The 26,531-nt window shown below is 45.0% G+C and overlaps 1 protein-coding gene across 2 annotated transcripts in view; it reads right to left on the reverse strand.

Annotated features, from left to right (window-relative positions):
• EED (embryonic ectoderm development) overlaps positions 1-20,094 on the reverse strand; it is a 43,705-nt gene extending 23,611 nt beyond the window's left edge. Inside the window, exons 1-7 of one of the 2 annotated variants that reach the window (XM_056128828.1) lie at positions 19,615-20,094; positions 11,790-11,942; positions 9,652-9,744; positions 7,915-7,980; positions 6,243-6,368; positions 4,239-4,320; positions 745-836 (exon numbers count right to left, since the gene is read on the reverse strand). In XM_056128828.1, the coding sequence (XP_055984803.1) occupies positions 745-836; positions 4,239-4,320; positions 6,243-6,368; positions 7,915-7,980; positions 9,652-9,744; positions 11,790-11,942; positions 19,615-19,725 (723 nt within the window). In that variant the 5' untranslated portion in view covers positions 19,726-20,094. The remainder of the gene's footprint in view (positions 1-744; positions 837-4,238; positions 4,321-6,242; positions 6,369-7,914; positions 7,981-9,651; positions 9,745-11,789; positions 11,943-19,614) is intronic. The other variant, XM_056128829.1, reaches the window with a different exon arrangement.
• Positions 20,095-26,531: the final 6,437 nt, after the last annotated feature.

A 26,531-nucleotide genomic window follows, 5' to 3' on the forward strand; every position in this document is an offset into this window, starting at 1 on the left:
CAGGTGTTACCCAAAAAGAAAAAAAAAAATCCATAGTCCTGTCAGCCCCGTAGTACAATGCTTCACAGAAGTCCCCGGGGCAGGCCCTGGCATTGAGGGCTCACCTAATATCAAGCAACTCAGCACATCCTCAACGGCTTTGGGAAAGTCCTTGTGACACAGAACTGTCACTGTCCTCCCGTTGCTCATCGATTTGCTCGAGTGGGCCCAGTAACGTCTCCATCATGAGACTCGTTGTTACTGTGTCTGGCATATCGAATAGCCACGGGGAGCTTGCCAGGCTCTGCCGTGCGGGCGAGATACTCTCGGTAGCTTGCCGGGCTCTCTGAGAGGGGCGGAGGAACCAAACTCGGGTCGGCCATGTTGACTGCATGCAAGACAAACACCCTACCGCACTGTGCTATCGCTCCAGCCTTCATGACACAGAAAAATTTTATCAAATTGACTCTTGATAATTCCATTTATTTTTGTGTCATAACAAACAATATGAAGTCAATTTGTACCTCAATGGGACAGGCTGACGTGGAGGGTGGGAAACTGCACACACTGGTATAGGGAATGTCACACTGGTGTTGGAACATTTAAGACTTGTAACACTATGAAAAGTTTAGCAAATCACGGTGTTATAATAAGGTTTTAAAGACAAATTTGTTTTTTTCTCCACATAAGATGAAAACCATAACCAACTATTCAGCAAGCTTTACAAACAAAACAAAACAGAACTTTCTTATAAGGGAAACTTACAGCACTCAAAACTTCATCTCTGTGTCCTTCTACACCTCCAAATATTGCGACAAGAGTGTCTGTTTGAATATTCCATAATCGTAAGGCATGATCTAGTACAGACAAAAATCAAGATGAACAAAACTTCTTTAAATATGTAACAGCTTCAAAAGTTTGTACATAAAAGACCAAGACTGGAATCCATATTACATATCAACAAAACCTACAGATTTCCTAGATATGACATCACCCTTTCAAAATCAGAAAGACTGTAAATGTTTTCCTTTAAATAATGCCTTGAATTTGAAAAACAAGGGTTGTGCAAAAAGCAAAATTTTATATTATGAGTAAGACAGTATATTAATAAGCATTTGCTTCCACTACAAGATTTTTGCAGCAAACCCAAAAAAGAATTATAAACTGTACAGAATAATTTTAGTTTTTGAGAACAGTTAAGCCATCTTACTTTTAAAACAATAACATTACAAGGTATAGCAATATTACTGTAGGAAATGCCACATACAGTTGAAAATGTAACAGTGGACATTAATATTAACATATTACAGTTTATAACAAGACAGTAATTCAGTAATTCCTGTGTCAACAGTGAAAATCAACCAGTATATAATTTGGAGAGGTATGGCTGGATCTTTAGCCACCTCTAGTGGTGCTGGGGACACGCATGGCGACAGGGATCACCAGCTGCACTCAAGGTAAGCACCTGAGCACTGCATTTTCTCTTTGACCTAGAACAGTTTTCTGGGGTTGGAGAGAGCTCAACAGGAGCACCTGGTCTGCAGGAGTCCTGGCGTCAACACTAAGCATAGCCAGCAGCAATTCCAGAGAACTGAGGCAGAGGAACCCACACTACTGGGCTCATAACAGCCAAACCTAAAATTGTCAGACCACTTTTCAGATGTGGTTACATTTTATATTCATACTCTATGTATGAGGGAATTCCTATGTATGCGGGTATTTCAATTCCCACACCCTAATCAACGTACTTCTAGATTAAAGCCAATCTAGTATGTCTGAACTGGTATCACTGTTTCTCATTTGTATTTCCCTAACAACAAAAGATTATTTTGCAACTTTACTTCTGCACATTAGACTTGTTATTTGGGAAGACCCCTTTTCCAAACCTTTGTCCTTTCTTCAGGGTGTTTGTCTAGAGTTTGGTTCCCAGCCCCCAGTGTGGTGCCCACAGCACCGTAAGAGTGATGCCAGAGTCCATAGTCAGGAATAAGTCCTGAGCACCGCCAGGTCGTGTCCCTTCTCCCAAAAGCTTTTTGCCCACTTTTCAACATTGTATGTTGAATTCTATGTCCTTATGATATATATGACCTATAAATATTTTCTTCTATTCTGTATGTTATCTTTTCAGCTAACGCTGATGTTTGCATTGCTGCTGGAGAGCCAGAACTAACCCCCACGCATCACCAAGTATGGCCTAACCGCTCCCCCAGCCCCCCCAAAAATGCAATACTGTTTGTGGTAAAGTACTGGTTCATTTTCAAAAACTTTTATTAAAAAAAAAACAAAACCACCAGCACTGCAAGTAAAGATAAAGTGGAGACAAAGGAAACCCTGATTCACTGCTAGCAGGAATGTCAATTGACTCAAACTTTTTGGAGAATATACATTGAGTACAACTAAGAACTGAGATTTCAAATAACCTAGCAATTCTGCCTCTTGCTATCTATACTAAAGGCCTCTTAAAAGCTCTGATTTTATTTCTCCTCTTTGTGCTCACTTCTGGCAGTGCTCACAAGGGTTTTATTTCTGGTTCTGCGCTCAAGACACTACTGGCAGGGGCTCCTGGGATCGTGTGTGGTGCCAGCCAAATGCCCTGCCCATTACACTACCCCTCAAACAAAAAAAACCCTCAATTCTGAAAAGACATTCAGACTCCTATGTTCACTGCAGCACTAGACAAAATATAATAAACCAAGTGTCCAAAATGAGTGTGTAAAGCAACTTGCATATACACAATGGAATACTATTCAGCTATCAGAGAAGAGAAAACCATGCAATTCACACCATGTACATGGAACTTGGAGAGTCAAGCTGAGTGAGTGAAGTTAGGCAGGAGGAGGAAACACATGTGTGGGCTAAAAAAAAAAAACACAGTTGGGGAGAAACAAATAACCAAAGGCAACCGACCTCAGAATTGGTATGCAGAATTGAGTTTGCCACAGAGGGAGGGAATGACAGAAAATTAGAGCAAGATGACACTTAAGTTACATATGGATGACACCCTATTAATTGCATTGTAAATCAGTGTCTTATAAAATAATAATTATAAAAGTCTCGACACATTGAAATTTCAGGAAGCAACATTTAAGAAGCTGTGCTATTAGGAACTTTAAGTCAACTTTCGTTTACTTTGATAAAGGAATAGCTGGGAGTCTACTTACTATTACCAAAGAAGAGAGGGGCAGAGAGCAAAGCAGGCTGAGCATGCACTGCACACACGGGGGGCCTGAGTTGGTTCCTGAGCACCACGTGTCCTTGAGCAAACTGAAGGATCACCCCAAAACACAGACACAGTGTGTGTATTATCAACTGTTCTATACCTTGGTACTTTCAAAAAATTTATATTGAAGCATGTTCAAGAGGGTTTTGTTTTGTTGGCTTTCTCTTGGGGGGGAGAGGGGTCACACTCAGTAATGCTCAGGGGTTACTCCTGGCAGTGCTTGGGGGAACCATATGGGAAGCCAGGGATCAAACTAGGGTTAGGCCACATGTAAGGAAAATGCCCTACACACTGCGCTACTGCTCCAGCCCCCTAAAAATCATACTAAAGCATGTTCAGGAGTTTTAATGAGGACATCTATGAATATGAGTAGACTATAGCTTTAACAAGCTTTACCATGAACAAAGCAAGAACAAATTGTAAAACAAAAAAAAAATGCAGTTCAGAAAGCTCAAAGGTGATTGAGAATTAAGCGGCATTTCTGAACACAGTAAAAAGAAGTAGGGATGGAACAAAGCAGTGTTTCTCTTTACAAGAAGTATTTCAAAGAGCTTATGCTGGAAATGGAATCTTAAGTAGTTCTATAGGAAATCACTTATAAAACAAAATTTAGTAGGCAGGCTGTGCTCAATACTGAACTGCTAGCCTTGTATGTGTAAAGTCCTAGATTTAATCTCTAGCACTGCATGATCAATCCCCAGCTCTATTGCAACCAAAAATCAAACCCATAATGAAATGACTTGAGAAACTATCTATAAAACTTAAAAATTGTTTTGCTGATATGCAATTTGATAACTCAATACCTTATTCAATTAAAGCCAAAATTCTAGATCAATGCAATATAGTAAAGAATAATACATAACCCAAGCCGAAGTACCGTAGGGTCCCTTTTTCTTGGGAATAACAGGGTAGTCTGACACTTTCCTAAAAGTTACCATTTAAAATTTTTGGCTCCCCTACCTTATAACAATTTGTGCCTGTAAGAGGGAAAAAAAATCATTTCTAAAAAAAGTATGACTGAAGAAACATTTTCTCTTACCTTTACTTACAGACAAGAGAAGATTTGGATCTCTTGGGTGGAATTTCAGTTCATTGATAGCATTTCCATGGCCAACATAGTGCTGTAAGAAAGAAAAAAAAAATCAAGTTTCGGATCTGTCAGTAAATTCTTTTTCCATGAGTGGAAAGTTTTCGTGGTTCTCCATCCTGATCGTATTTTAAAATAACCCAACAGATTTGTAGGGCAATAAAAATGCTCATCTACAGATACTGTATTTACATTAACTCAGGCACAGTTAAGGGTTTATTTTTTATATCGTACTAGATTAGCTTAGGCACAGGTTCTTTTGGAGACCACATCCAGCAATGCTCTTAGCTCTGCACTCAGGAATCACTCCTGGGGGTGCTCAGGGAACCCTATGGAATGCTGGGATAGACCCCAGTGCCCTACCCACTGTACTGTCTTTCCAGTCCCACAGATAAGGATTTTTAAAATATCCTGAGGGGTTAGAGAAAGGGTACTAGATTTTTTTTTTAATAATTTTATTTATTGAATCACTATGAGAGCAGTTACAAAGCTTTCGGGTCTAAGTCTCGGTCATACAATGAAATACCCATACCTTCACCAGAGGAAGGGTACTGGATTTTTAAAGATTTCTCCTTGCATGTGGCCAACTGAATTTGATTCCCCCATTGGCTATAGTTGCCAATGCACACCCTCCTCTGTCTAAAAAGATCCTCATGGCTGGGATATGTCTGCTTTTCTTCAGGAGGGGGGAAGAGGAGTGGAAGGAAGGGAAGGCACCTGCCTTCCTGATCACTGTGGGAGGCCTTGGATTCAATTACTGGCATCAGCAAAAAGAAAAAAAAGAAAAATATTACAAACAAAAACTCTCCACAGAAGGGGCCTGAGTGATAGTACAGCTAGTAGGACTTTTACCTTGAAAGCAGCCAACTTTGGTTTGATATCTGGCATTCCAGATGATCCCAAGTACCACCAGGAGTGATTTCCGAGTGTAGAACCAGGAATAAGCCCTGAAATACCAGCGTAGCCCAAAAACAAAAAATATTTCCACAGAGGGTGGGAATGTGACTCTCGTGGAACACATCTCTATAAATGGGGACGGGAAAAGTGGGGGTGAGTTAGGGTCACGTTTGGTCATGTTCAAGGTTAGTGTTCCTGGCTCTATACTTGTGATCATTCCAGGCGCCTCAGGAGGGACAGATGTGATGCCAAGGATCAAACCCAGTTCAGCCACAAGCAAGGTGAAGACTCTGCCCCATCTACCTGCTGCCCTATCTCTCTGGCTCCTAAAATCTCATTTCTGGGGCTGGAGCAATAGCACAGTGGGGAGGGCATTTGCCTCGTACATGCCAGACCCAGTTTCGATCCCCAGCATCCCATATGGTGCCCCGAGCACTGCCAGGAGTAATTCCTGAGTACAGAGCCAGAAATAACCCCTGAGCACCATTTGGTGTGACCCCAAAATAAAAAAATGAAAAATAAAATCCCATTTGTTTTTTTCTATGCTTCTAGGCCACATCCAGCAGTCCTCAGGCGTTATTCCTGGGTCTGTACTCAGAAATTACTCCTGGAGGTGCACAGGGACCATATGGAATGCCAAGGATCAAACAGGGATTAGCCACAAACAAGGGAAATGCCCTAGCCGCTATACTATTGTTCCAGCTCAAAAAGCCACTTATTTCTTATCTGTATTACCAAAATGTGACAAGTCTTAATCCTGTTTGTAAATACAAGGAAGCAGTAAGCAATGTATAAATTAAATGACAAATGTTTATACTGTTGGGCTAAAATAACAATGAGAACATGCTTTGCATGCTGAAGTTCAAGACTGATTGCTGGCACACAATGGCTCCCTAAGCACCAGAGCAGACAATGAGCACAGCTGGGAGGAGCCCCTGAAGTCAACAGTGTAGCCCCCCCCCCAAAAAAGTTACAAGTTCCATTCGTTTTAAGTTCATAAAAAAATAAAAGTATATATGTGCACTTCAAAAAAATCTACAAGTTTAACCATTAACCCACCTTTATACACTGCATTGTTATGGGATTAATTATCCTAATTATGCCTCTGGACCCAGCCACAGCTAGCAAAGGATGGCTTGTATTGCTATCGTATGTCCATGCACAAGTATAAAAATTTTCATCAGCCTAAGAAATGCTAGTTAAGAAATACATTTTTGAAAAAGGGGGGAAAAATACATTTCTGAAACGTAAGCAATTCAACAATGATCTTCAAAGGCCCAATAACATTTTGACATAGCAGTTCCCATTTTCCTCCATATTTGACAGATTTCAACAATGAGTTTTTAAAATCTAGACATGATCAGACAAAATTAGGCCCCCAACCAATTTTAATTACTCTCTTAGTTTGCATAATCTGAGGCAGACACCATAGTATGTAAATGAACGGGCATAGCGGTGTGCCAATCCAAATATTGGAACAGATGACCAGGGGACCAGGGGGCTGAGGCTGGAGCACAGGCTCTGCCTGTGAAACCCCAACATGGCCTGGCCTTGTAGGAGCAGGTGTGGCCAATCAACAGTCAGGTGCCTGTCCTGAGGTTTCAATTTGCTTACTCAATCACAATCCTCAGGACTACGTGCCTCTAGAGAAAGGGAACTAGTTCTCCACCTCCTCTTACGTGAGACATCAACATGGCTCTAGTTAATCACTGTCTATGCAAGGATAAATGTTCTTGCCTGTTCTTGGTTTTCAATGGCATCCTGCAGGAAACAGGCTTTTACCAAGTTTTGACAGCTATTTAACCCATTTTAAAAACTTTTCAGGGACTTATACCATGCAGTTTTGTTTGCTAAACAAATCAAACATTTCATTTTTGCATTGAAGGCCTTATTATCTATTATTTAGTATATCAATCAATTCACATTTGGTAATCAATCTAAGTCCAAGAATAAAAAAAAAGGAGGCATTAGCTATGTTAGAATCAAAGTGGAGCCGTTTTAGTTATTCGTAGCCATTTTGCTATTCTGTATGATTATGTAACTGACAGCTGAACTGGGCATGAACTAGAGACCACATCTTGGCAAAGGGAACAGAACAAACAAAATTTATAGTACTTGCAGATAGTGTCAGTCAATCAGTAAAAACGAGGACTCTAGTGGTCAGCCAGGCATGGAAAGAATAGAACAAAGAGGACCACAGGTGGCACTGACCAAGCAGCAAGGAAAAAATGTGGCAAGATGTGTATACCACTGAAAGCCCGTGTTATGTAATGCTGAAGAAAAATGCCCCGCGCTTTTGTGACACGCAGCCGCCACTTGCTCCAAGGAAGCTGCTGCTATGTCCGTGAGGCAGATAGGGTCCCTAGCTGGAGCTAGTCAATAGACCCTTTGCTTATTGCATCGCAACTTGTCTTTGTGTGATTGCTCTGTGGAGATTTCGGCCCAATTTAACAGCTACAAGAGTAGTTTTCTATTACCAGATTTCCAATGCTCATCTCCATCCACCTCACCTTCCTCTATATCCATCCAACAATGAACTTCTAAAAATCAGGAAAACTAAGTTTCGTAGGTATCAGGAAATCCTCGGAATATAACCAACGAAGGAACTGTATCGGCCATCGTTCAGAATGAAAAATACTTCAGGGAACTAATTAAATTTACAAAAACTTTGGTGTACTTATAGGAAATACAAATTTTTAGCCCAAAATACTGAAAACCCAGGAAAGGATACATCAGCATCCACATAAGATTGCAACAACCGGATTTCTCCTTGTGAGTGGCATTCATATAAAGTAACCTAGTGAAAACAAAAATACATATTATTTCATCTCAAATGTAGATGACCCTATATTTTGTAAGCATTTTAGTTACAACCATGTTTTAAAAATATTACAGAAACTCCTGCCTTAAATGAGTCATTTACTTAAGGAAATCATTATAAAATTTAACCTTTGACATAACTACCACAGTATATTCAATAGCATTCCAATGTCTCAAACACATATTTCAAATGTACCAATTCTTTAAAGATTTAATACTATGAATTACAAACACTTCTCAAATTAAGTTCTTAAAGAATATCTAAAATTTGCTCAGTATGGTTTCTCCAATGGCTAAAGTGAATAAATAACATTTTTGTTTTTTTGGGTCACACCCAGCTGTGCTCAGGGCTAACTCCTGGCTGAGGCATCACTTCTGAGGGACTCAGTGGTCTTTAGGGGGTGCAAGGATTGAACTAAAGTCACATGCAAGGCAAAGCACCGTATCCGCTAAACTATCTCTCTGGCCCCCAAATAATTTCCTTATTTCTTATAATTTAGGCCAACAACCTATCATTAATTTTTTTAGTAAGAAACAAGAATTCTATGAAGATCCTATAAATCTTATATCCTCTAATCTAAAAATCCAACAGCAGAAATTTTAGCAACTCAAAAACTTCAATGTCAATTTAAATGAATAGGGATTTTATTTGGAAGCCTGAAATACTGCTATAGTTGTGAGGTATAATTCTGGTATGATCATGATCAAGCTGGTTAAGTACAATATTAACTCTATAGCAATAACTTAAGAAATTTAATTAGACTGTTCCCAGTTGGAAAAAAAAAACCCAAACACTTCCAATCTTGTCTCAAACTCCAACACTGGGCAGCAGTGTCCAGCAGCTAAGGCACTTGGCAAGTACAGGCATCCAGTTTGACCCCAGAACTGCATATGGTCTCCCAAGCACTGCCAGGCATAACCCCTAAGCAAGTAAGCACTAAGCACCTTGCATGTGGCCCAGAAAACAAACCCAAAGACCCACAAAACTATGACTTGAGGGCAAGGCAAAAGCTCAGAAGGCCTGTTCCAAAGATAACAGGCAGCAACTGACTGCAACTGGGTGTGACCCAAAAACCAAACTAAGCTAAACAAAACCAAAAAGAACCAAACGTAGTCTCACTTTCCTTCCGAATTATTTTCAAAGAACTAGACAGTTATTAACAGGACATTCTTGTCTGAATGTCTAAACAGGTATCAACCCATGTTCTCTCACAATCTACATTTGACTGGACGTCTGAACAGGCATTAGTACTTGTTATCAACTTTAGAAGAAAACTCTAAAATGTCAGAACTTCAATGACTAGGCAAATGTTTAATACAAATAATTATATTTTTAATAGCTCTGGACTTATATTTTGCATTTATATAAAGACATCTAAGAGTTTTTTAAAACAGAAATCACACATATCTTACCTTAATCTGAATGAGAAACTATTAAATTCATTTCAGAAAAAGTTGTCAATTTTTACAATAATACTAAATATCTAAAAGCAAAATTCTAAGTATAAATGGATTTATAAACAACCGAAACAAAAGATTTTAGTCATTAATACTAGTTTTTATTAATTTTTACAATGATTCACTTTAACAGGGAAAAAAGGTAAAACAAGGTATAATCTTTACATCAAATGATTACATTAACACTCACTCTGTTACTTCCTACAGTTGCAAAAACTAATGGATCTCCTTCTTTACTGTGCCAATTAAACTGAACTCCAAACAACGGTTGGTTATGATCTTCCTATAAAAATAAAGAAAAAGGAAGTTAGATTACCGTAAGCCAAAAAAAAGGGGTGTAAACTGACTACTTCAACCTCTTCCTAAAGGTAAAGGTAAAGGCCCTCCCGTTGTTCGTCGATTTGCTCGAGCGGGCCCAGTAACGTCTCCATTGGAGACTTGTTGTTACTGTGTTTGGCATATCGAATACGTCACTCGGAGCTTGCCAGGCTCTCCGAGAGGGGCGGAGGAATCGAACTCGGGTCGGCCATGTTGGCTGCGTGCAAGGCAAATGCCCTACCCGCTGTGTTATCGCTCCAGCCCAAATGCCCTGCATGCTATAGATACTATAAATATTGATGTCACTATTACTGTTTTCACTTTTACTTTATTAGTAGATGTTAGTAGTTAGGGCTGGAGCGATAGCACAGCCGTAGGGCGTTTGCCTTGCACGCAGCCAACATGGCCGACCCGAGTTTGATTCCTCCGCCCCTCTCGGAGAGCCTGGCAAGCTCCCCATGACGTATTCAATATGCCAAACACAGTAACAAGTCTCAAAATGGAGACGTTACTAGGCCCGCTAGAGCAAATCGATGAACAGCGGGAGGACAGTGCTACTATTCTGCATATCAAAAATAAACCAAGGAAATCTCATCCAATTTTCAAATATTAGTGGATTATGTTTTATAAAGGCAAGAGGTTAGATCACGAGTACTTATGTTGAAAATGCTTTTACATTTTACTTTTCTCCCCCATCCTCTACCTCCCCATACTAGGGGCCAATCCAGGAAAGGTCTCATGAGAGTATGCCCTTATTAACACTGAACTACAACCCTACCTTCACTTTCAAAATAAAAACTTTGGGGGGGCCAGGGAGATATCCAGTGGGTAGGGTGGTTGCCTAGCACACGGCAGACCTGAATTTGATTCCCAGTATCCCATATGGTCCCCTGAGCACCCCAGAAATAACCTGAGCATCACGGTGTGTGACCCAAAAAGCCAAAACAGAACACCAAAACCCCACTATGGGGCCAGAGCAAAAGTGGGCAGGGCATTTGCCTTGCACAAGACTGACCCAAGCTTGATCCTTGGCACCCTACATGGTCCAATAAGTCCACCACCCAGAGCCAGGAATAAGCCCTGAGCACAAACTGTTTATCTTTTGAAAAATCAGTTTTATGCTTCTGAAATGTTTCACCAAAACATTCAAATGGCAGTAAAATAATCTAACTTACATGACATATTTTTGCCTAGTGCAGACAAACCGCAATTCAAACTCAAGCAAAGGGGCCAGGATAGAGCAGGTGGTCCCCACAGCCAGCCCGCAGGAAACCCGCAGAGCAGGAGGAAGAGCGCCCCAAGCACTGTCAGGTGTGCTGAATCAAAATAACCCACAAACAACCTCCCCAATTAAACTAAGACTGATGTAAAAGAAATATTCAAAATGGTAACCAGTTAATTCTTCTAATAAAGAAAAACTACTGAGGAAACGATTCAAATAACCTCAATCCTTTATATTCGCAAGTACTAAGCATTCGATAGCACAGCGGTAGGGCGTTCGCCTTACAAGCGGCCAACATGGCCGACCCGAGTTCGATTCCTCCGCCCCTCTCGGAGAGCCCGGCAAGCTACCGAGAGTATTCGATATGGCAGACACAGTAACAACAAAGTCTCCAAAGGAGACGTTACTGGGCCCGCTCGAGCAAATCGACATCAACGGGAGGGCCTTTACCTTTACCTTTACCAAGCATTCAGGGGAAGCAACAAGAATGTTTAATGGCAGTACAAATTTCTCACGCATTTGACCCTGGCTTCAATCCATGGCACACAAAATAATTTTTTAATCTTTAAAAAATTAAAGGGCAAAGAATAAGTTCTATTTTAAAAACTGTATAAAGGTTATCAGTCATGTTCAACTTTTTATAACAGATACCAAGCAGTGGCTCAAGTCTAAATTGGGATATAGTCAGCATATGGTTCCTTAATCACTAATTTGATGAGCCCAAAGAACAAAGAAATAACTTTTGGTTTACCAGTGGAAAATAATTTTGGTCTACATTGGGCACATACCTTGAGGCTATTTACGCATCTGAAAGAATATTTGCATTTCTTTGACTTCCACTTTCCCTTCCCCCAACTTTTTCTTCCAGGTGCATTTGGAGTGTTCGTAGGTGTATCAGGGCGTTCAGTGTTTGTTCCACTTTCTATACTGACAGCATCATCCTAAAAGCAAAAAATTTAGCAAAGCTTACATCAAATACTTAGAACAAGCAATCTTCTATCAATCAGGTAGTGAAAAAATTGCTCGAAATGGGATAGTTACCTGTCTCCAAATAAGGTTCCAAGAACAAACCAGCTACAAACCAGATTTACAGGTAGTTGGCAATTCAGCAAAAATAAAAACTAAAAAAGATTATCAGAATTGGTAATGACGCAGGCAGGCAGAGAGACAGGGAAAGGCCCCATAGCAACTAAACTTCTAGGTAATAAAACCACCTGGGTTTACAATGAAATTTCTAGAAAAAAGTCCTAAGGCTGACCCACCTGTGGATCCAGAAAGCAAGACCAGCAATAGGCCCTGAGGACTGGATCACTTCCCAAGGAAAGGGCCTAAAGGAAAATCCTCCAGAACCCTCAAGCCCCTCCCTTAATCTGATTAACCTTTGCAGTTGAGCCCAAAAGATTCCAGAACATTCCAGACCAAGGCAACAGAAGATTACCTCCAAACAAAATCTGTTCTACTTTACTGCTCTTCTTTACTCCTGAAATTCTTTTCAGTGAGCCATGAATCTGGTAACCCTAGGTGAGGCCTAGGACTTTCCTTTTTCTGCAAAGAGCAATTCCTCACCCCGACCTGAGTCTCTGGTTCCCCAAGAGATCAGGTGGTGGGGAGAAGGCCAGGCTTCCCTTAGGCCCCCACTGAGCAGGGGCTCCTGAAAGACTTGGCCTCGGTGGCAGAGGCGGATCTGGAGAAAGTGACCGTCTCTCTCCTCCCCGCCTCTCACATAAGCCACCAGTGGGGACCCAGCGACTTCAGTTAGACATTTTACACATGTCAGCCACTCGAATGTAATTCCCTGTCTCTTACTTCACAGAAGGTACAGCTGGGGAGGGAAGAGTTCTAGAAAGTCTAACTGGTCTCTTCCTTGACAGGTGGCCTGATTCACACCCAAGGCCGAAGAGAAGCCTGTGGCCACTGGACTGCTCAGACTGGAGGGCTTCTGTAGCTGCGAGTGGGAGGCTAAAATAGGTTCAACATTAATGTAGTTTTAGAAATTGTTATTTCTTGAACACATCAGTCTGAATTTCTTAAATTGTACATTAACTCTGTGCTACATTCTAATGAAATTTGACTCAAAACTCAAGCAATGTTATTCATGCACAGCTCAAGTAATTACAAATGTAGTAGAGATGGCTGCAGGAAGTCTCCCATCTCACTCACAGGGACCTTCAGTACACACCATATAACACCAATCGCATATATTTTCTGTCTCAGAACATGATTTCACAACCTCATTTCATTATATAGTACAATGTTCTAAGAAGAAACAAAATCGGAACTGGAGAGAGAACAGAGAAGAGGATGCTAACCTTGCTTGTAGCTCAAGTTGAATTCCCTGCATCCCATGTGGACCCCAAAGCCCCACCAGGAGTAAGCTCAGAGCCCCCAGAATAAGTCCAGTGGCACCAAAATATAAAAAGGAAACCCACAAAATAAATAGACATTTAAACCTTTAAAACCTATAACTGTAGGAAAGTCACTAAATTCATTCCAGAGAAAGCTGTTTCATTTTAGGACCTGTTGCTTTCCAAATTTGGTTTTATGTAATCATGTAAGGTACAGTGCAGTCTTTTGCCCCCGCGCCTGGGTGTCCCTCACCGGGACCCCTTGGAGGGGCGCGGGTTGAGTTTTCCTCCCCGCCCCGACCGGGGCTCCGGCAGCCGAAGACCTCCAGGACCAGCCACCACCATGCTGAGACCACTCTCCGCACACATGAAGGTACTGGCAGAGGGACAAAGCCACGCGGGTTCCGGGGCCGAGACCTCCAAGCCTACTCGGATTGGAGTCGAGCATCTTCCATCCAGATCCTCCAAATTCCAGCAGGCGGGGGTCACACCCATCACCTGGCCCCCTGACGCCGTGTAATCCCATCAGCGGCCAAGACTCAGAGACTATAAAATCCAGATCCCGGAACCGCGCGGCTGCATTCTCGGCCGCGTGACATCTAATCAGAATTTTTTATTATGACATCTTATTATCTCATTCCTACTTTGGACAAACTTGCAGGCTATCGAATGTAGCCTGCCCACACGGCAGAGTCTGGCAAACTCCCCGTGGCGTACCAAATATGCCAAATACCAGTAACAATGATGGGTCTCATTCTCCTAAAGAGCCGTGAATATAATCTCAGGGCTAGGATGAAAGAGATGTTACTGGGGCCTGCTCGAGGCAATCGACGATTAACAGGATGATGAAATGAAAAATGAATGTAAGGTACAAAATTACACAATGAATTATGCCATTGTAACCATGTTATCTAGGTCACAGTAAAAATTACTGCCACAGGGGCTGGAGCGATAGCACAGCGGGTAGGGCGTTTGCCTTGCACGCGGCTGACCCCGGTTCGATTCCCAGCATCCCATATGGTCCCCTGAGCACCGCCACGAGTAATTCCTGAGTGCAGAGCCAGGAGTAACCCCTGTGCATCGCTGGGTGTGACCCAAAAAGAAAAAAAATTACTGCCACAAATAGACAAATAAATATAGGGCCGGGGGCTGGAGTGATAGTACAGCGGCAGGGCGTTTGCCTTGCAGGGGGGCCGACCAGGGTTTGATTCCCAGCATCCCATATGGTCCCCTGAGCACTTCCAGGAGTGATTCCTGAGTGCAAAGCCAGGAGTAACCCTTGAGGAAGCCAGGTGTTACCCGAAAAGCAAAATAAATAAATAAATAAAGATAGGGCCTGAATGATAGTACAATGGTAGGGTATTTACCTTGCATGCAGCTAACCCAGGTTGATTCTTCACATCCCATGTGGTTCCCTTAGAAGTAAATCCTGAGCAGAGCCAGGTGTAATCCCTGGGCATTAATGGGTGTGGCCCCACTCAAAAACAAAAAACAAACCCAAAGTGGCTAGGTGGCAGAGCATATTCTAAATAAATATGTGAACTATTTTTTTTGGGGGGGAGCCACACAAATAATTCTGACCCTTGAATTATTTCTAAATATACCTATACCTATTTTAAACGTATACTTTGAAAAACTATAGTGTATTTTAAATGTATCTAGCACATTTTAAATGTATCTAAATATATTTTAGGTCTTTATAGATAGAAAAATGTAAACAATCAAAAGTTCAGTCTGTCGATGAGACCAGCATTATTTGTGGCACGGGAAAGGAAATCTAGAGGGGCTGGAGAGAGTACACTGAGAGGACAAGGCGTCTGCCTTGCAATCCTGGACCTGTATTCCATCCCCAGCATCCCTTATGTCCCCCAGCACTATCAGCAGTAATTCTTGAGTGCAAAGCCTAGGTTAACCTCTGAGCATCTTCAGGTGTGGCCCCCAAACAAAACAAACAAAACCAAAATAACCCAAAGTGTAATTTTATTTATTTTGATTTTGGGGCCACAGCCAGAGGTGCTAAGGGGCTAGGCCCAACTCAGTGCATAGGGTGGGGGTGGCTCCAGAGGGTACTGGGGAACCAAGCTGGGTCCTCGTGTGCAAAGCATGCCACTCCAGCCCCAATCTCAAACAAGTGGAACTCTATCTTTTAATTTTGGAATCACACCCAGGCGTGGTCAGAGGCTAGAGGCTATTTATTCCTGGCTTAGTGCTTGCAGCTGCTCCTAGTGGTGTAGGACTAGCCTATACCAAGGTCTGGGGGCGGGACGCTGGGTATACTGATCTGTGCCTCTGATGTAGACAGGCAGGCAGATAGGGAAGACCCCCTCCAAAGGCAGCAACAGGAAAGTTCCTAGGTATACCCCTTATTTTGTGAAATCCAACCATGCAGGAAACAGAAGGCCTGGTAAGACCCTCACCCATAATCAGCAACAGACCCAGAGAAGCTTCAGCAGAAACAAAAGGCTAGGAAAGGAATTTCAACACCATCACCACTCCCAACCTACCCCTCCCCCCCAACCTCCACAGCAACTTACCTAAGTAGAAGCCCTAAGTGGAGGCAAGTCAGAAAAGCCCTATATAGAAGCCAACTGAACAAAGCAAGGGCTGCATATGTCTTGAGAAATGTACTTTCATGTCTTCATGTCTACTGCTGGGGTGTGTGTAGGGCGTTCTCTACTCTGGAGAAGCTGGGGTTCTCTCTTGAGCAAGTTACTCTCCACTCTCTCCCACTTTCTGTTTCCCTTCAAAACCTCCAAATACCACAGTGGTAGGGCATTTGCCTTGAACGAGACTGGCCGGGCCAAGCAGGGTTCAATTCCTCAGCCCCTCTTGGAGAACCCAGCAAGCTACCGAGAGTATCTCGCCCACACGACAAAGCCTGGCAAGCTACCAGTGACATATTCAATATGCCAAATACAGTAACAAGTCTCACAATGGAGACATTACCGGGCCCACTAGAGCAAATCGATGAACAACGGGAGGACAGTGCAACAGTGCTACTTCACTGCTCATCTACTCCTGAAACTCTTTTTCTGTGAGGCGTGACAAGCACCCAAACCCTAGGTCCCAGGTGGCAGAGGATCAGGAGAATGTGACCATCTTCCTCCTCCCTGCCTCACATAAGCCACCTGTGGGGCCCACCTACATCACACTTCCACCGTACTACAAACAGCTGAGAATGTCTGAGGCCCATCAATTAACTTGGGAGTCTTCCGTGCTGTTCTAGAAGGAATATACAGTCAAGTCTCACCCTAAAGCAGCGTTTTCCAGCCTTTTTTTCTGACATGGTCCCCTAATTCATCGGTTTCCCTCCTAGGGTTCCGCCCATCATCATACACAACTTTCATTTGTGCCCCTTGAGACTCTGGGGGCACTGGGCCCTAGGGCCCTCCAGCTGAGGCACACTGAAACTTTCCCTGAAACTTCTCTTTTCTCCATTTGACTTAGCATGGGACTTACCACAGGCTTTCTACTGCTAGGACTGAATGTTGGGGATAGGTGATTCATTAAATAAGCAAATCAGATACACACCAACAACAAAAAACCCACTTGCTTTTGACCTTCTTTTAGTCATATTTGTCTACAGAATACAACTGCAACCTTTGTAAGTAATTTCTACATTTGCTTTTCATGTAGACCTATCTATACTTTCTCCATTGCTTCCTCTAGCCAATGTCCAAGATCTGAGATCCCTAAATGTAAATTAGAGAACCTGTGAAATAAAATAACATTTTTAAATAAGCTTACATGTTAATTTTCGCCATTGTAATATCTATCATTTCTATTATAATGTAAGTAATGTTGCTGTAGCTGTGACTTTTAACCCATGAACTTGGCATTTTTTTAAATCACGTAACAGTTGCAGATTTCAACTAGACCATGTGCTAGAATGTACTAGGTAAAGCACTGTAACACTTTTTATCAAGTGCTTTATTAAATAGCAAAATTTTTCTTTTTATTTTTTCATTTTTGGGCCACACCTGGCAATGCCCAGGGGCTCTGCACTTAGGAATTACTCCTGGTGGAGTTTGAGGGACCATATAGGGTACCAGGATCCAACCCAGATCGGCTGCCTGCAAGGCAAGCATCCCACCCGTGTGTACTATCACTCCAGCCCTTCAACACTCTTTCTTAAAAACTGGAGGAACCTCCTGTACTCAAAGCCAGCCCTCCAACACCTTCAAACCATCTTCCAGGGAACTGGATCGCTTAACTGAGTTGCAGGCGGGCGGGTTTGAGAGGAGTGCTGGTACACTGGTGATAGGTGGAGCTCTGTAATTACGTGCATGGGAAGTCATTAGCAGTAATGGAAATCACAGAACCTCAACTAAAAAAGAAAAAAAAAAAAGCTATCTCCCAAGCCAGGAATCCCCAGTTCTAAGATGAGAGACGGAGGCAAATAGGTCAGCTCACAGTCAAGAAACAAGGAAGCAGTCAGAGTTTAGCTTCTCTTTTGGGGGTGTGCTCTTGTATATACACAAACATCAACTGACAAAATTTCTTTAAAATGTGGAAGGGAAGTAAAGGGTGTTGGGAGGATCTGCCCAGGATGGAAGATGCATGCTGAAAGCAGACTACAGACCGAACATGATTGCCACTCAATACCTCTATTGCAATCCACAACACCCAAAAAGAGGGAGAACAAAAGGGAATGTCCTGCCACAGAGGCGGGTGGGATGGGGGGGTAGTGGGAGGGATACTGGGAGAATGGGCACTGATGGAGGGATGGGTACTCGGTTACTGTATAACTGAAACCCAAGCACAAAAATCTGTTAAGACTACAACTGTTTTTTTAAAAAGGTGGAAGGAGGGGGTTGGAGCGATAGCACAGCGGGTAGGGCGTTTGCCTTGCACACGGCCTGGGTTCGATTCCCAGCATCCCATATGGTTCCCTGAGCACCACCAGGAGTAATTCCTTAGTGCATAAACCAGGAGTAACCCCTGCGCATCGCCAGGTGTGACCCAAAAAGGCAAAAAAAAAAAAAAAAAAAAAAAAAAAAAAGGTGGAAGGAAAGGGCTGGAGCAATAACTTGACTCCCTAGCACAGCGGGCTGAGCGTTTGCCTTGGCCGCGGCCAACCCAGGTTCGATTTCCAGCATCCCATATGCCCCCCCCCTCCCAGCACCACTAGGAGTAATTTCTGAGCGCATGAACCAGGAGTGACTTCTGTGCATCGCCCGGTGTGACCCCAAAAAAAAAGTGAAGTAAAATGAATTCAAGGACTCAAGAAGCTGAAAGAAACAAAACAAAACAAAACGGTAGTTCCCACTCTATGACTGGGAAAAAGGGGGGATGGGCAGTTGTTTAAATTAATACTGAAGGACACCTAAGCTCCCCAGCAATCTCAGGGACAAATCACACAGGCCGTCCCCAAAGGCATCTTCCTCCTAGCAGCAGAAAGCCTTTGAGTGGACACTGAAGGCCGCTGTGTAACGTGCACGCTCCACGCAGCCGCTAGAGCGCAGGAACTGGGTGCAGAGACATCATGTATTACCCAAACCTGCGAAACGGAACAAAGAAACTCGCACAAGCCTCCTATGCCATCCAGCAACTTTCTGGGATTAAGCCTGCGAGGAGGGAGGCAGAGGACAACCTTTACAGCCCTCAGATCCGGTGAGTTTGCAGGCCCGTTTTTTTTACTCCCGTGTCCCTGGGGACTCGTCCAAACACCTCTGGTTTAACTGCTGGGGCTGGACCACAGCAGGCTCGGGGCTGAGTCTGGGCGTGCGACTGGGGGACGCGCGGGGGGCGCCGTCGGCCCTGCCCCGCCGGCCGCCCCCTGCCCAGCCCGCGGCCCACGTGGAGCCACGCCGAGTGCCCGCGTGGGCGGCCTCCCCGCTGACGTCCAAGGGCCCCAAGCGCCGGGCGCCCAGAAACTTGACTCCCGGGACTCCGATGCCCGCACCTGCCCCGCCCCGCCCCCTCCCGAGCCCCGCACCGTGCAGGAAGGCCCCGGGTCCCAGACCCCCCAGCTCGGCCCGGCCAAGAGCGCCCCTCACGCCGCAGCCCCAAGTGCGGGCTGGCGAGCTCTCGGAACTCGCCTGGCCACCTGCCGCGTCCCGGGCCGGAAGATGGCCCCGCGCACCGCCCCGCGCCCCTCTCCCACCCTCTCCCCCCGCCCCGTGTGACGCCCCCTCCCCCGCCTGCGCCCTCCGCCCCGCGTGACGGCTCCCAGGCCCCTCCCCCGCCCGCCGGCACGCGCGCGGCGCTTGAAGTGTTCTCCAAGAAACTTTCCCGAGAGTGAGTTCACGGCGCGGGCGGCACTCACGTTCTCGTCGCCGGACAGGTCCGGGTTGCTGTTCTCGTCGCTGCTCAGCTTCTGCTTCTTGGCCGCCGGCATGTCGCTTCCCGCCGGCGCCGCGCCGTCCCTCTCGGACATGTTCCTCCGCCTCCCCGCGGGCTCCTGCCGCCGGGGGCGGGGCCTGCGCCACACCGCCGTCAAGCACGCCCGGCCCGAGCCTGCCGCAAAGCTGCTGCCGCCGCCGCCAGCGCCGCCGCCACCCCCACTGTCGCAAACCGCGCCCAGCCGCCGAGGCGGGCGTGCGTGCGACCCCGCCACACTGCTGAAAAAGGGGCGCGTCGCGCGCCCTCCCGCGTGGCTTCCTGGCTCCTTCCCGTGCGGGACGCCCGTCTTGCCCTTTCCCGCCGCCTGCCCGGCAGTTCTCGCGGAGAGGGGCGATCCGTTGGTTTCCGTAGGGTAGCGTCTCGTACACTGTCCTTCCTCACTACCACCTCCTCGAAAATGGGGAGGCGGAACTCAGGAGATAGGCTCCCACTTCCTTCTCCCAAAGACGGTTCAGCCGCAGTCGGCCCAATCCTACGATCCCGGACCCGCTGCAAGGGCTCGAAAGTCTGTGGAATGGACTAGACCACCGATATCCCGGAAGCCGGGGGGGGGGAAGAACTCGAACTCACCTCTTGCCCTAGCAGTGCATGCCATCTTCCCTGCCTCTTACGCTCGGGGGCGCATTCTCTCACCGTAAACGTGGAGCTTTCCGCGACCCAGAGACGTCGAGAGCAGAGAAAACCGAAAAACTTGACTTCTTTCCCCTGGCATCCCCCGCCTGGCAAGTGGAAGCGGCCCGCTGAGAGGTGCGCATGCGCCAGACGTGCTCTCGCGCGGCCTTGTCCGGCCCGCCAGCCCCGGCCCCGCCCCCTTCCGCCCCGCCCCCTGCTGGGCCCCGCCCCTGCTAAGCTGGAGGGGATCCCTTCCCCGCCCAATGCGGGGCAGGTTCCAGGCCAGTTCCCCGTGTTGGGTCTGTTGAGTGCTGGTAGCATCTGTGGGTATTTGCGGAGGTCAGGATCGAACCCACGCATCGTGGTTGCAAGACATGCGCTTTTACCTGAGCCTTACCCGCGCCCACGTGTACTGGATTCTTAGCACTGGCACTGTAGCACTGTCCTCCCATTGTTCATCGATTTGCTGGAGTGGGCACCAGTAACGTCTCACAACAAATTGTGACACTTGTTACTGTTTTTGGCATATCGAATTAGTCACAGGTATCTTGCTAGGCTTTGCTGTGTGGGCGGGATACTCTTAGTAGCTTGCCATGCTCTCCGATTGGATTTTTAGTGATTTTTATTTATGAATGTTTATTTCAATTTTTTTCTTACCATTTGGGTGTCAATATTGAAAAGGTTTGGCAATACGGGTGGAGGTGGGATTTTGGAGGGTGGCAGGAGGGAAACTGGGCATTGGTGGTGGGAAATGTGCACTGGTTGGAGGGATGAGTGCAGTATCATTGTATGACTGAAACCCAATCATGAATAGCTTTATAATGGCCCACCTCATAGATGTTCAATTTAAAAAAAATTTTAAGGTAATGTGAAATTCATGCGCACTTCAATCAGCTTAATGGCTGAATAAATAGTAGTACTCCTAAAGTTTAAAAGAAGTATGAGGGGCTGGAGTGATAGCACAGGGGGTAGGGCGTTTGCCTTGCACACGGCCGACCCGGGTTCGATTCCTGGCATCCCGTATGGTCCCCTGAGCACCGCCAGGAGTAACTCCTGAGTGCAGAGCCAGGAGTAACCTCTGAGCACCGCCAGGTGTAAGCCAAAAATAATAATAATAATAATAATAAAAGAAGTATGATATTTTAGATTTCCTTTGGGTGAGTTACAGCCAGAAGTCATCTTTTGAACTGATATTTTTTGTTACTATTGTTTCTGAGGGGAGACTTGGGCCTATTGGGGCAGGGGAAATCACACCTGTCTGGATCACGTGAGCCCCGTGCACCTGGGCAGCTTGCTGCCTCCCCCACCACATGAGCTCTAGCCTATCGAGTACCAACTGATAAGCACTGACAGGTCCCTAAGCAGTGATCACTTCCACTTGCCCACGTGCATATGAGACTGTGGAACTTAAACTAAGGATTTTTTTTGTTGGGTTTGGGGCCACAGCTGGTGGGCTCTAGGGTCACTCTCTGCGATGCTGAGGTACCATATGTGGTGCCAGGCATTGAACTCAGGTCAGCCTGTTTCAAGATTGTACTGTTCTCCAACAACTGACATTTATTTGGACACATTAGATTGAATAAAGTTTTAAGGGAAGCCAACAAAACTGTCATACGTTTCCAAAATGTTACCATATCTGGGGCCCTTGCCAAATACCTTGTGGCATTCCGTTAATTTTTTAGTCATTAAACTGTGTGACAGAGCAAGAAAGAAGACAAGAAATAATACAGTCCCACCCCACCCCCTATTTTGGTGGTGGTATGGTTGGGTCATACCTGGCTCTGTGCTCAGGGATTACTCCTGATGGGGCTTGGAAGACTGGTCTGTCAGGGATATAACCCCGATCCAGCGCGGAAGGTGAGGGCCCTGCCTTGCTCTCCTATCTCTCTAGTTCCCTATCCCCTATTTTAGAATTTAATTTTGATCAACTTTTGTCTAAGAGGTGATGTTCTTACGTGACAATGAGGTGTGCTAGACCTAATAATTCTGGATCTGTTACATTTTTTTCTTCTTTAGGTCTTTTATTCACCCCATGGATAATCTAGACCAAATTCCCCATCCATAAAGGTCTAGAACACTTGGATTAATTCTCCATGATAGCTTAAAGAATATCTATGTAATTTTCTGTAGAATGCAAGCCACTCTTTCTTTTTTTTTCATGTTTTTGTAGACAAAGGAAAGAACTTTGAGAAATGAACAAGAAAGGTGAAGGTAGAGAGAGAAAAGATTTTTACAAAGAATCAGAGTGAAAGAAGGAAGTTGAAGAGAACTCAAGTTTCATCTAATAATTGCATGTTTTGAGCCCTCTTAGTGTGCCAGGCACTATGGCATGGAGTTCACGACTGGGGAGATGGGCATTGTCAGTAGAGACAAACGTATTCCTCTTGTCCATTCGGAAGAGTGGTGAAATATGGCTCTATTAAAAAAAAAAAACCTCTGTATAATCTAAGTTGTTCTGTGTATCTAGGATCTAGTCAGTGGAAGCCAACTTTTATTTAGAAGTCAGAAAAGTGCCAAAAATTTGGATATAGGACACATATGGAATTGAAAATGCTTTTCATCGTTACCTGTAGCAAAGCAAAATTGTTGCGAGAAAGTTAGATAAAACTTGGAGGGATGTGGAGCTATAGCACAGTGAGTAGGGCATTTGCCTTGTATGTTCAACATCCCATATGGGTTACCCCCTTCCTAACCCCCTCCCCCGCCCCCAAGCACCTCCAGTGTTGGAGTACAAGGAGCTTAGGTTTATCTGGTTACACCCATCACAGTGCTCCTGAGGCACTTCCATTCCATTGTGTTTATCTGTAAACAGTCTTCCCTATGCTCTCTTCCCCACCCAGTTAATCAACTTTCCCCTTAATCAGACTCTGTTAATTTGTAAGATCAGTTTCCCAGAAATCTATGATTTTATATGTATGAGTGAAATATTGCCTTTCTCCTCTCTTTATGCCTTATGAACAGTTTACCTTAAAGTAATATCCTTTTTGTATAGATACAGGAAGACCGTTAACATTATGCTTTGTAACTTAGGATTTGATTGGCTTTGATTATTATTCACTCCCGGGCATCTGCTTTCTCGACTTAAGGGCCTCAGTTGCCCTTAGTTCCTAACACCCCAAAAGCAGGGTCCCGACGAGGGACTGAATAGACCCAGGGCAAGCGGTGAGCTACCCTGGCATCGAAATGGGCCAGGCCAAAGTGCCACGATTCTTAACTATAAGAGTTTGATCATAGACAAATGCTGTCATGATCCAAAAGTAACGAAGAGACTAGGATCCTGCTAGGGGTGGGAAAGACTATCTGGCCTGAGCACTGTAGTCTGAGATCGAGATGGCCCTAGGAGAGCAATTATATAAGTTTAAGATATTTCTTACTGTATCCATACAAAATGATTTATATTATATATGCTTATATGCTTGTCAGACAAGGAGAGGAGAGACACACCCTTGGGATTCTGCTTTAGGGTGGGTCCTCCTGCTCAGAAAGGATCTGTCCTAGGAGCGGCTTTCCCTGAGGCTAAGATTTCTATCCCTATTGATTTTGACCACCTATGTGTAATTGTTCCCCCAATTCCTCATGGAGAGAGATATAATGAGACTGTAGATTGGGCATGGGGGAGCAGAGACAGACAAGAGAGACTGGTTTGGATGGAGAGAGGATTGGAATAAACTGTGACTAATACCAACCAGCCTGGCCCTCGTTTCCTTCCTCCGCCTGACCATCACCATCAACCTCCCCGGGGTGGGAGAAGGGTGAGACTACTGAACGCGGGTGGTGGGAAAGATAGAGCCACCGCCACTGAGTGCCGTGCCCCCTTTTGTGTGAGTTTACACACTCCAGGAGTGATTCCTGAGTGCAGAGCACTGAGCATCTCTGGGTGTGACCCAAAAAGCAAAACAAAATAGCAACAACAAACAACAACAAAAAAAAAACCCTGGAGGGATATTTTCCACCTTTTCCTAGAGTCAGGGATCACACACTGATAATGGTTAATACTCTTACTAATGTTAAAAATTATTCTGACTACAGCTCCAGAGGTAGAGAACTGGGCTGGAGTGATAGTACAGCGGGTAGGGCGTTTACCTTGCATGGAGCCTACCCGGGTTTGATTTCTAGCATCCCATATGGTCCCCTGAACAGCACCGCCAGGAGTACTTCCGAGTGCTCAGCCAGGAGTAACCCCGGTGTATTGCCGGGTGTGAACCAAAAAGTAAAAAAATGTAAATAAGAGGTAGAGAACTTGTTTTGAATGTATGAGGGCCTGGGTTTGAGGCCTGTCACTATAAAAAAAAAAGGTAATTATTTAATACTTATAAAACAGTAAGGACTTTTATCCAGGATTTTTGATAGGCATCAGGACTCTGGACAGGAGAGATAAATTTCAATTCTGAACATAACATACCAACATTTATAGGGATTTATAGTTAAGCAGAGTATGGGAGGAGGGAGGGCTGGAGCCATAGCACAGCAGGTAGGGCGTTCACCTTGCACGCAGCCAACCTGGGTCCTCTGTCCCTCTTGGAGAGCTTGGCAAGCTACCAAGAGTATCCTGCCCACACAGCAGAACCTGGCAAGTTCCCCGTGGCATATTCGATATGCCAAAACCAGTAATAACAAGTCTCACAATGGAGATGTTACTGGTGCTCGTTCAAGCAAAAAGATGAACAACGGGAGAACAGTGTTACAGTGCTATGGGAGGAGTGTATGTGTTTGTGAAAGTGTTCAGGACATGTTGCCTACAACATGCCACTCTGGTATATTGATTTCTTTTAGAATTTTGAGCTAAAGGTACTGAAAACTTTCTTAGCTCCCCATAATGCTTAAAGACTTCCTCCAAAAAGAATTCAGGGGGTTATGGTGCTGCCAACAGGTCAACCTGTACCTGTGGGGTGAGTGCATCAGCAGCCTGATGGTGCCTCTAGGCTTCCTGACACCCCCAAATTGCCTCTGTGTCTTTGGCCAGACCCCCAACAACTTGGGACTAAGTTTACCAAGAAATTAAACCGCCAAAAGTTAGGTGTGTGGTAGCCATACCCACAAACCACCTCCAGCTCAGCTACACAAGCTCATTTATTGGCCTTATTTTAGAGACCCATAGATAAATCTCAAAAAAGACCAAAAGCCACAGTTAATCTCAAACCCACACATGGCTGAACAGACTGCGGTAAATCGGGAGGGGCAGCTTGGCCTGTGCCTGCCCAAACAGAGCCCCCAGCAGCCCCACTTGCTTCCACAATTCAAAATCGCTGCCATATCCCCGGCCTGACTCCACGGTCTCAGGACAGACCTCACCAGGATATAATCTGCTGAAAATTTGGGAATGCAGGTTTTGTGACTGAAATCTTCAGGATTTCACAGAGTTGGGATGGGCTACCTCCCCCCACTTCCCAATGCACATGGGAGCACTGGCAGTCACCTCCACAAACCAACTCCAGTGCAACCCTGTAAACTCTATTACTGGCCTTGCTTAAGAGACCCATGAGTAAATCTTGAAAGAGGTCAAAAGCCAGAGACACAGCAGCGAGTCCCAGAAGACACAGAGCCGAAGATCTCTCTGGGCCCCATACCAAGCCAATTTCACTGGGGCACCCCAGATGGAGCAGGAGCAGTCTCCCCGCCTACTCCAGATGGGATCCCGGAGACCAAGAGATTCCCCAAGCAAGGCCCAGGTATGAGGTTCCAGGACTGAATCTCCATGCCACATGGTGGCAGAGGCTGAGACTGTTGCTCCCTGGCTCCCCGCCTGCTTGTCGGCCTAGCTGTCACCCCCCAATGTGCCTTCGCACTCACAGCCCTGGTCCAGAGACACCCAATTGCTTCCCAAAATGGATTTGTGCCCTACAGAAATGTCTCTGGAATCCAACCATTTACAGTCTAGGATTTCAGAAGCGCATGACCCTGGCACCCAAGATATTAAAAATGAGCAATGGACAATAAATGATCAAGCAGGCAGGCTTGAATGGTAGAGAGAAAATTCAAGCAAAACGTAATATCCAAAAGTAGAGAGAGGATATTGGGGAAATTACCTGCCATGGAGGCAGGGTGGGGACTGGGATGGGGAGGGGGAATATACTGGGGACACTGGTGCTGGAAGGTGTGCATTAGTGGAGGGATGGGTGTTTGATCATGGTATGACTGAATCTCGAACATGAAAGCTTTGTGATGTATCTCACAGTTACAACAACAAAAAAAATAATTTATGCCCAATTCAACCAACTTAATGAATGG

Source organism: Sorex fumeus, unplaced genomic scaffold, assembly GCF_029834395.1.
Source record: "Sorex fumeus unplaced genomic scaffold, SorFum_2.1 ptg000069l, whole genome shotgun sequence".
Lineage (NCBI taxonomy): Eukaryota > Metazoa > Chordata > Mammalia > Eulipotyphla > Soricidae > Sorex > Sorex fumeus.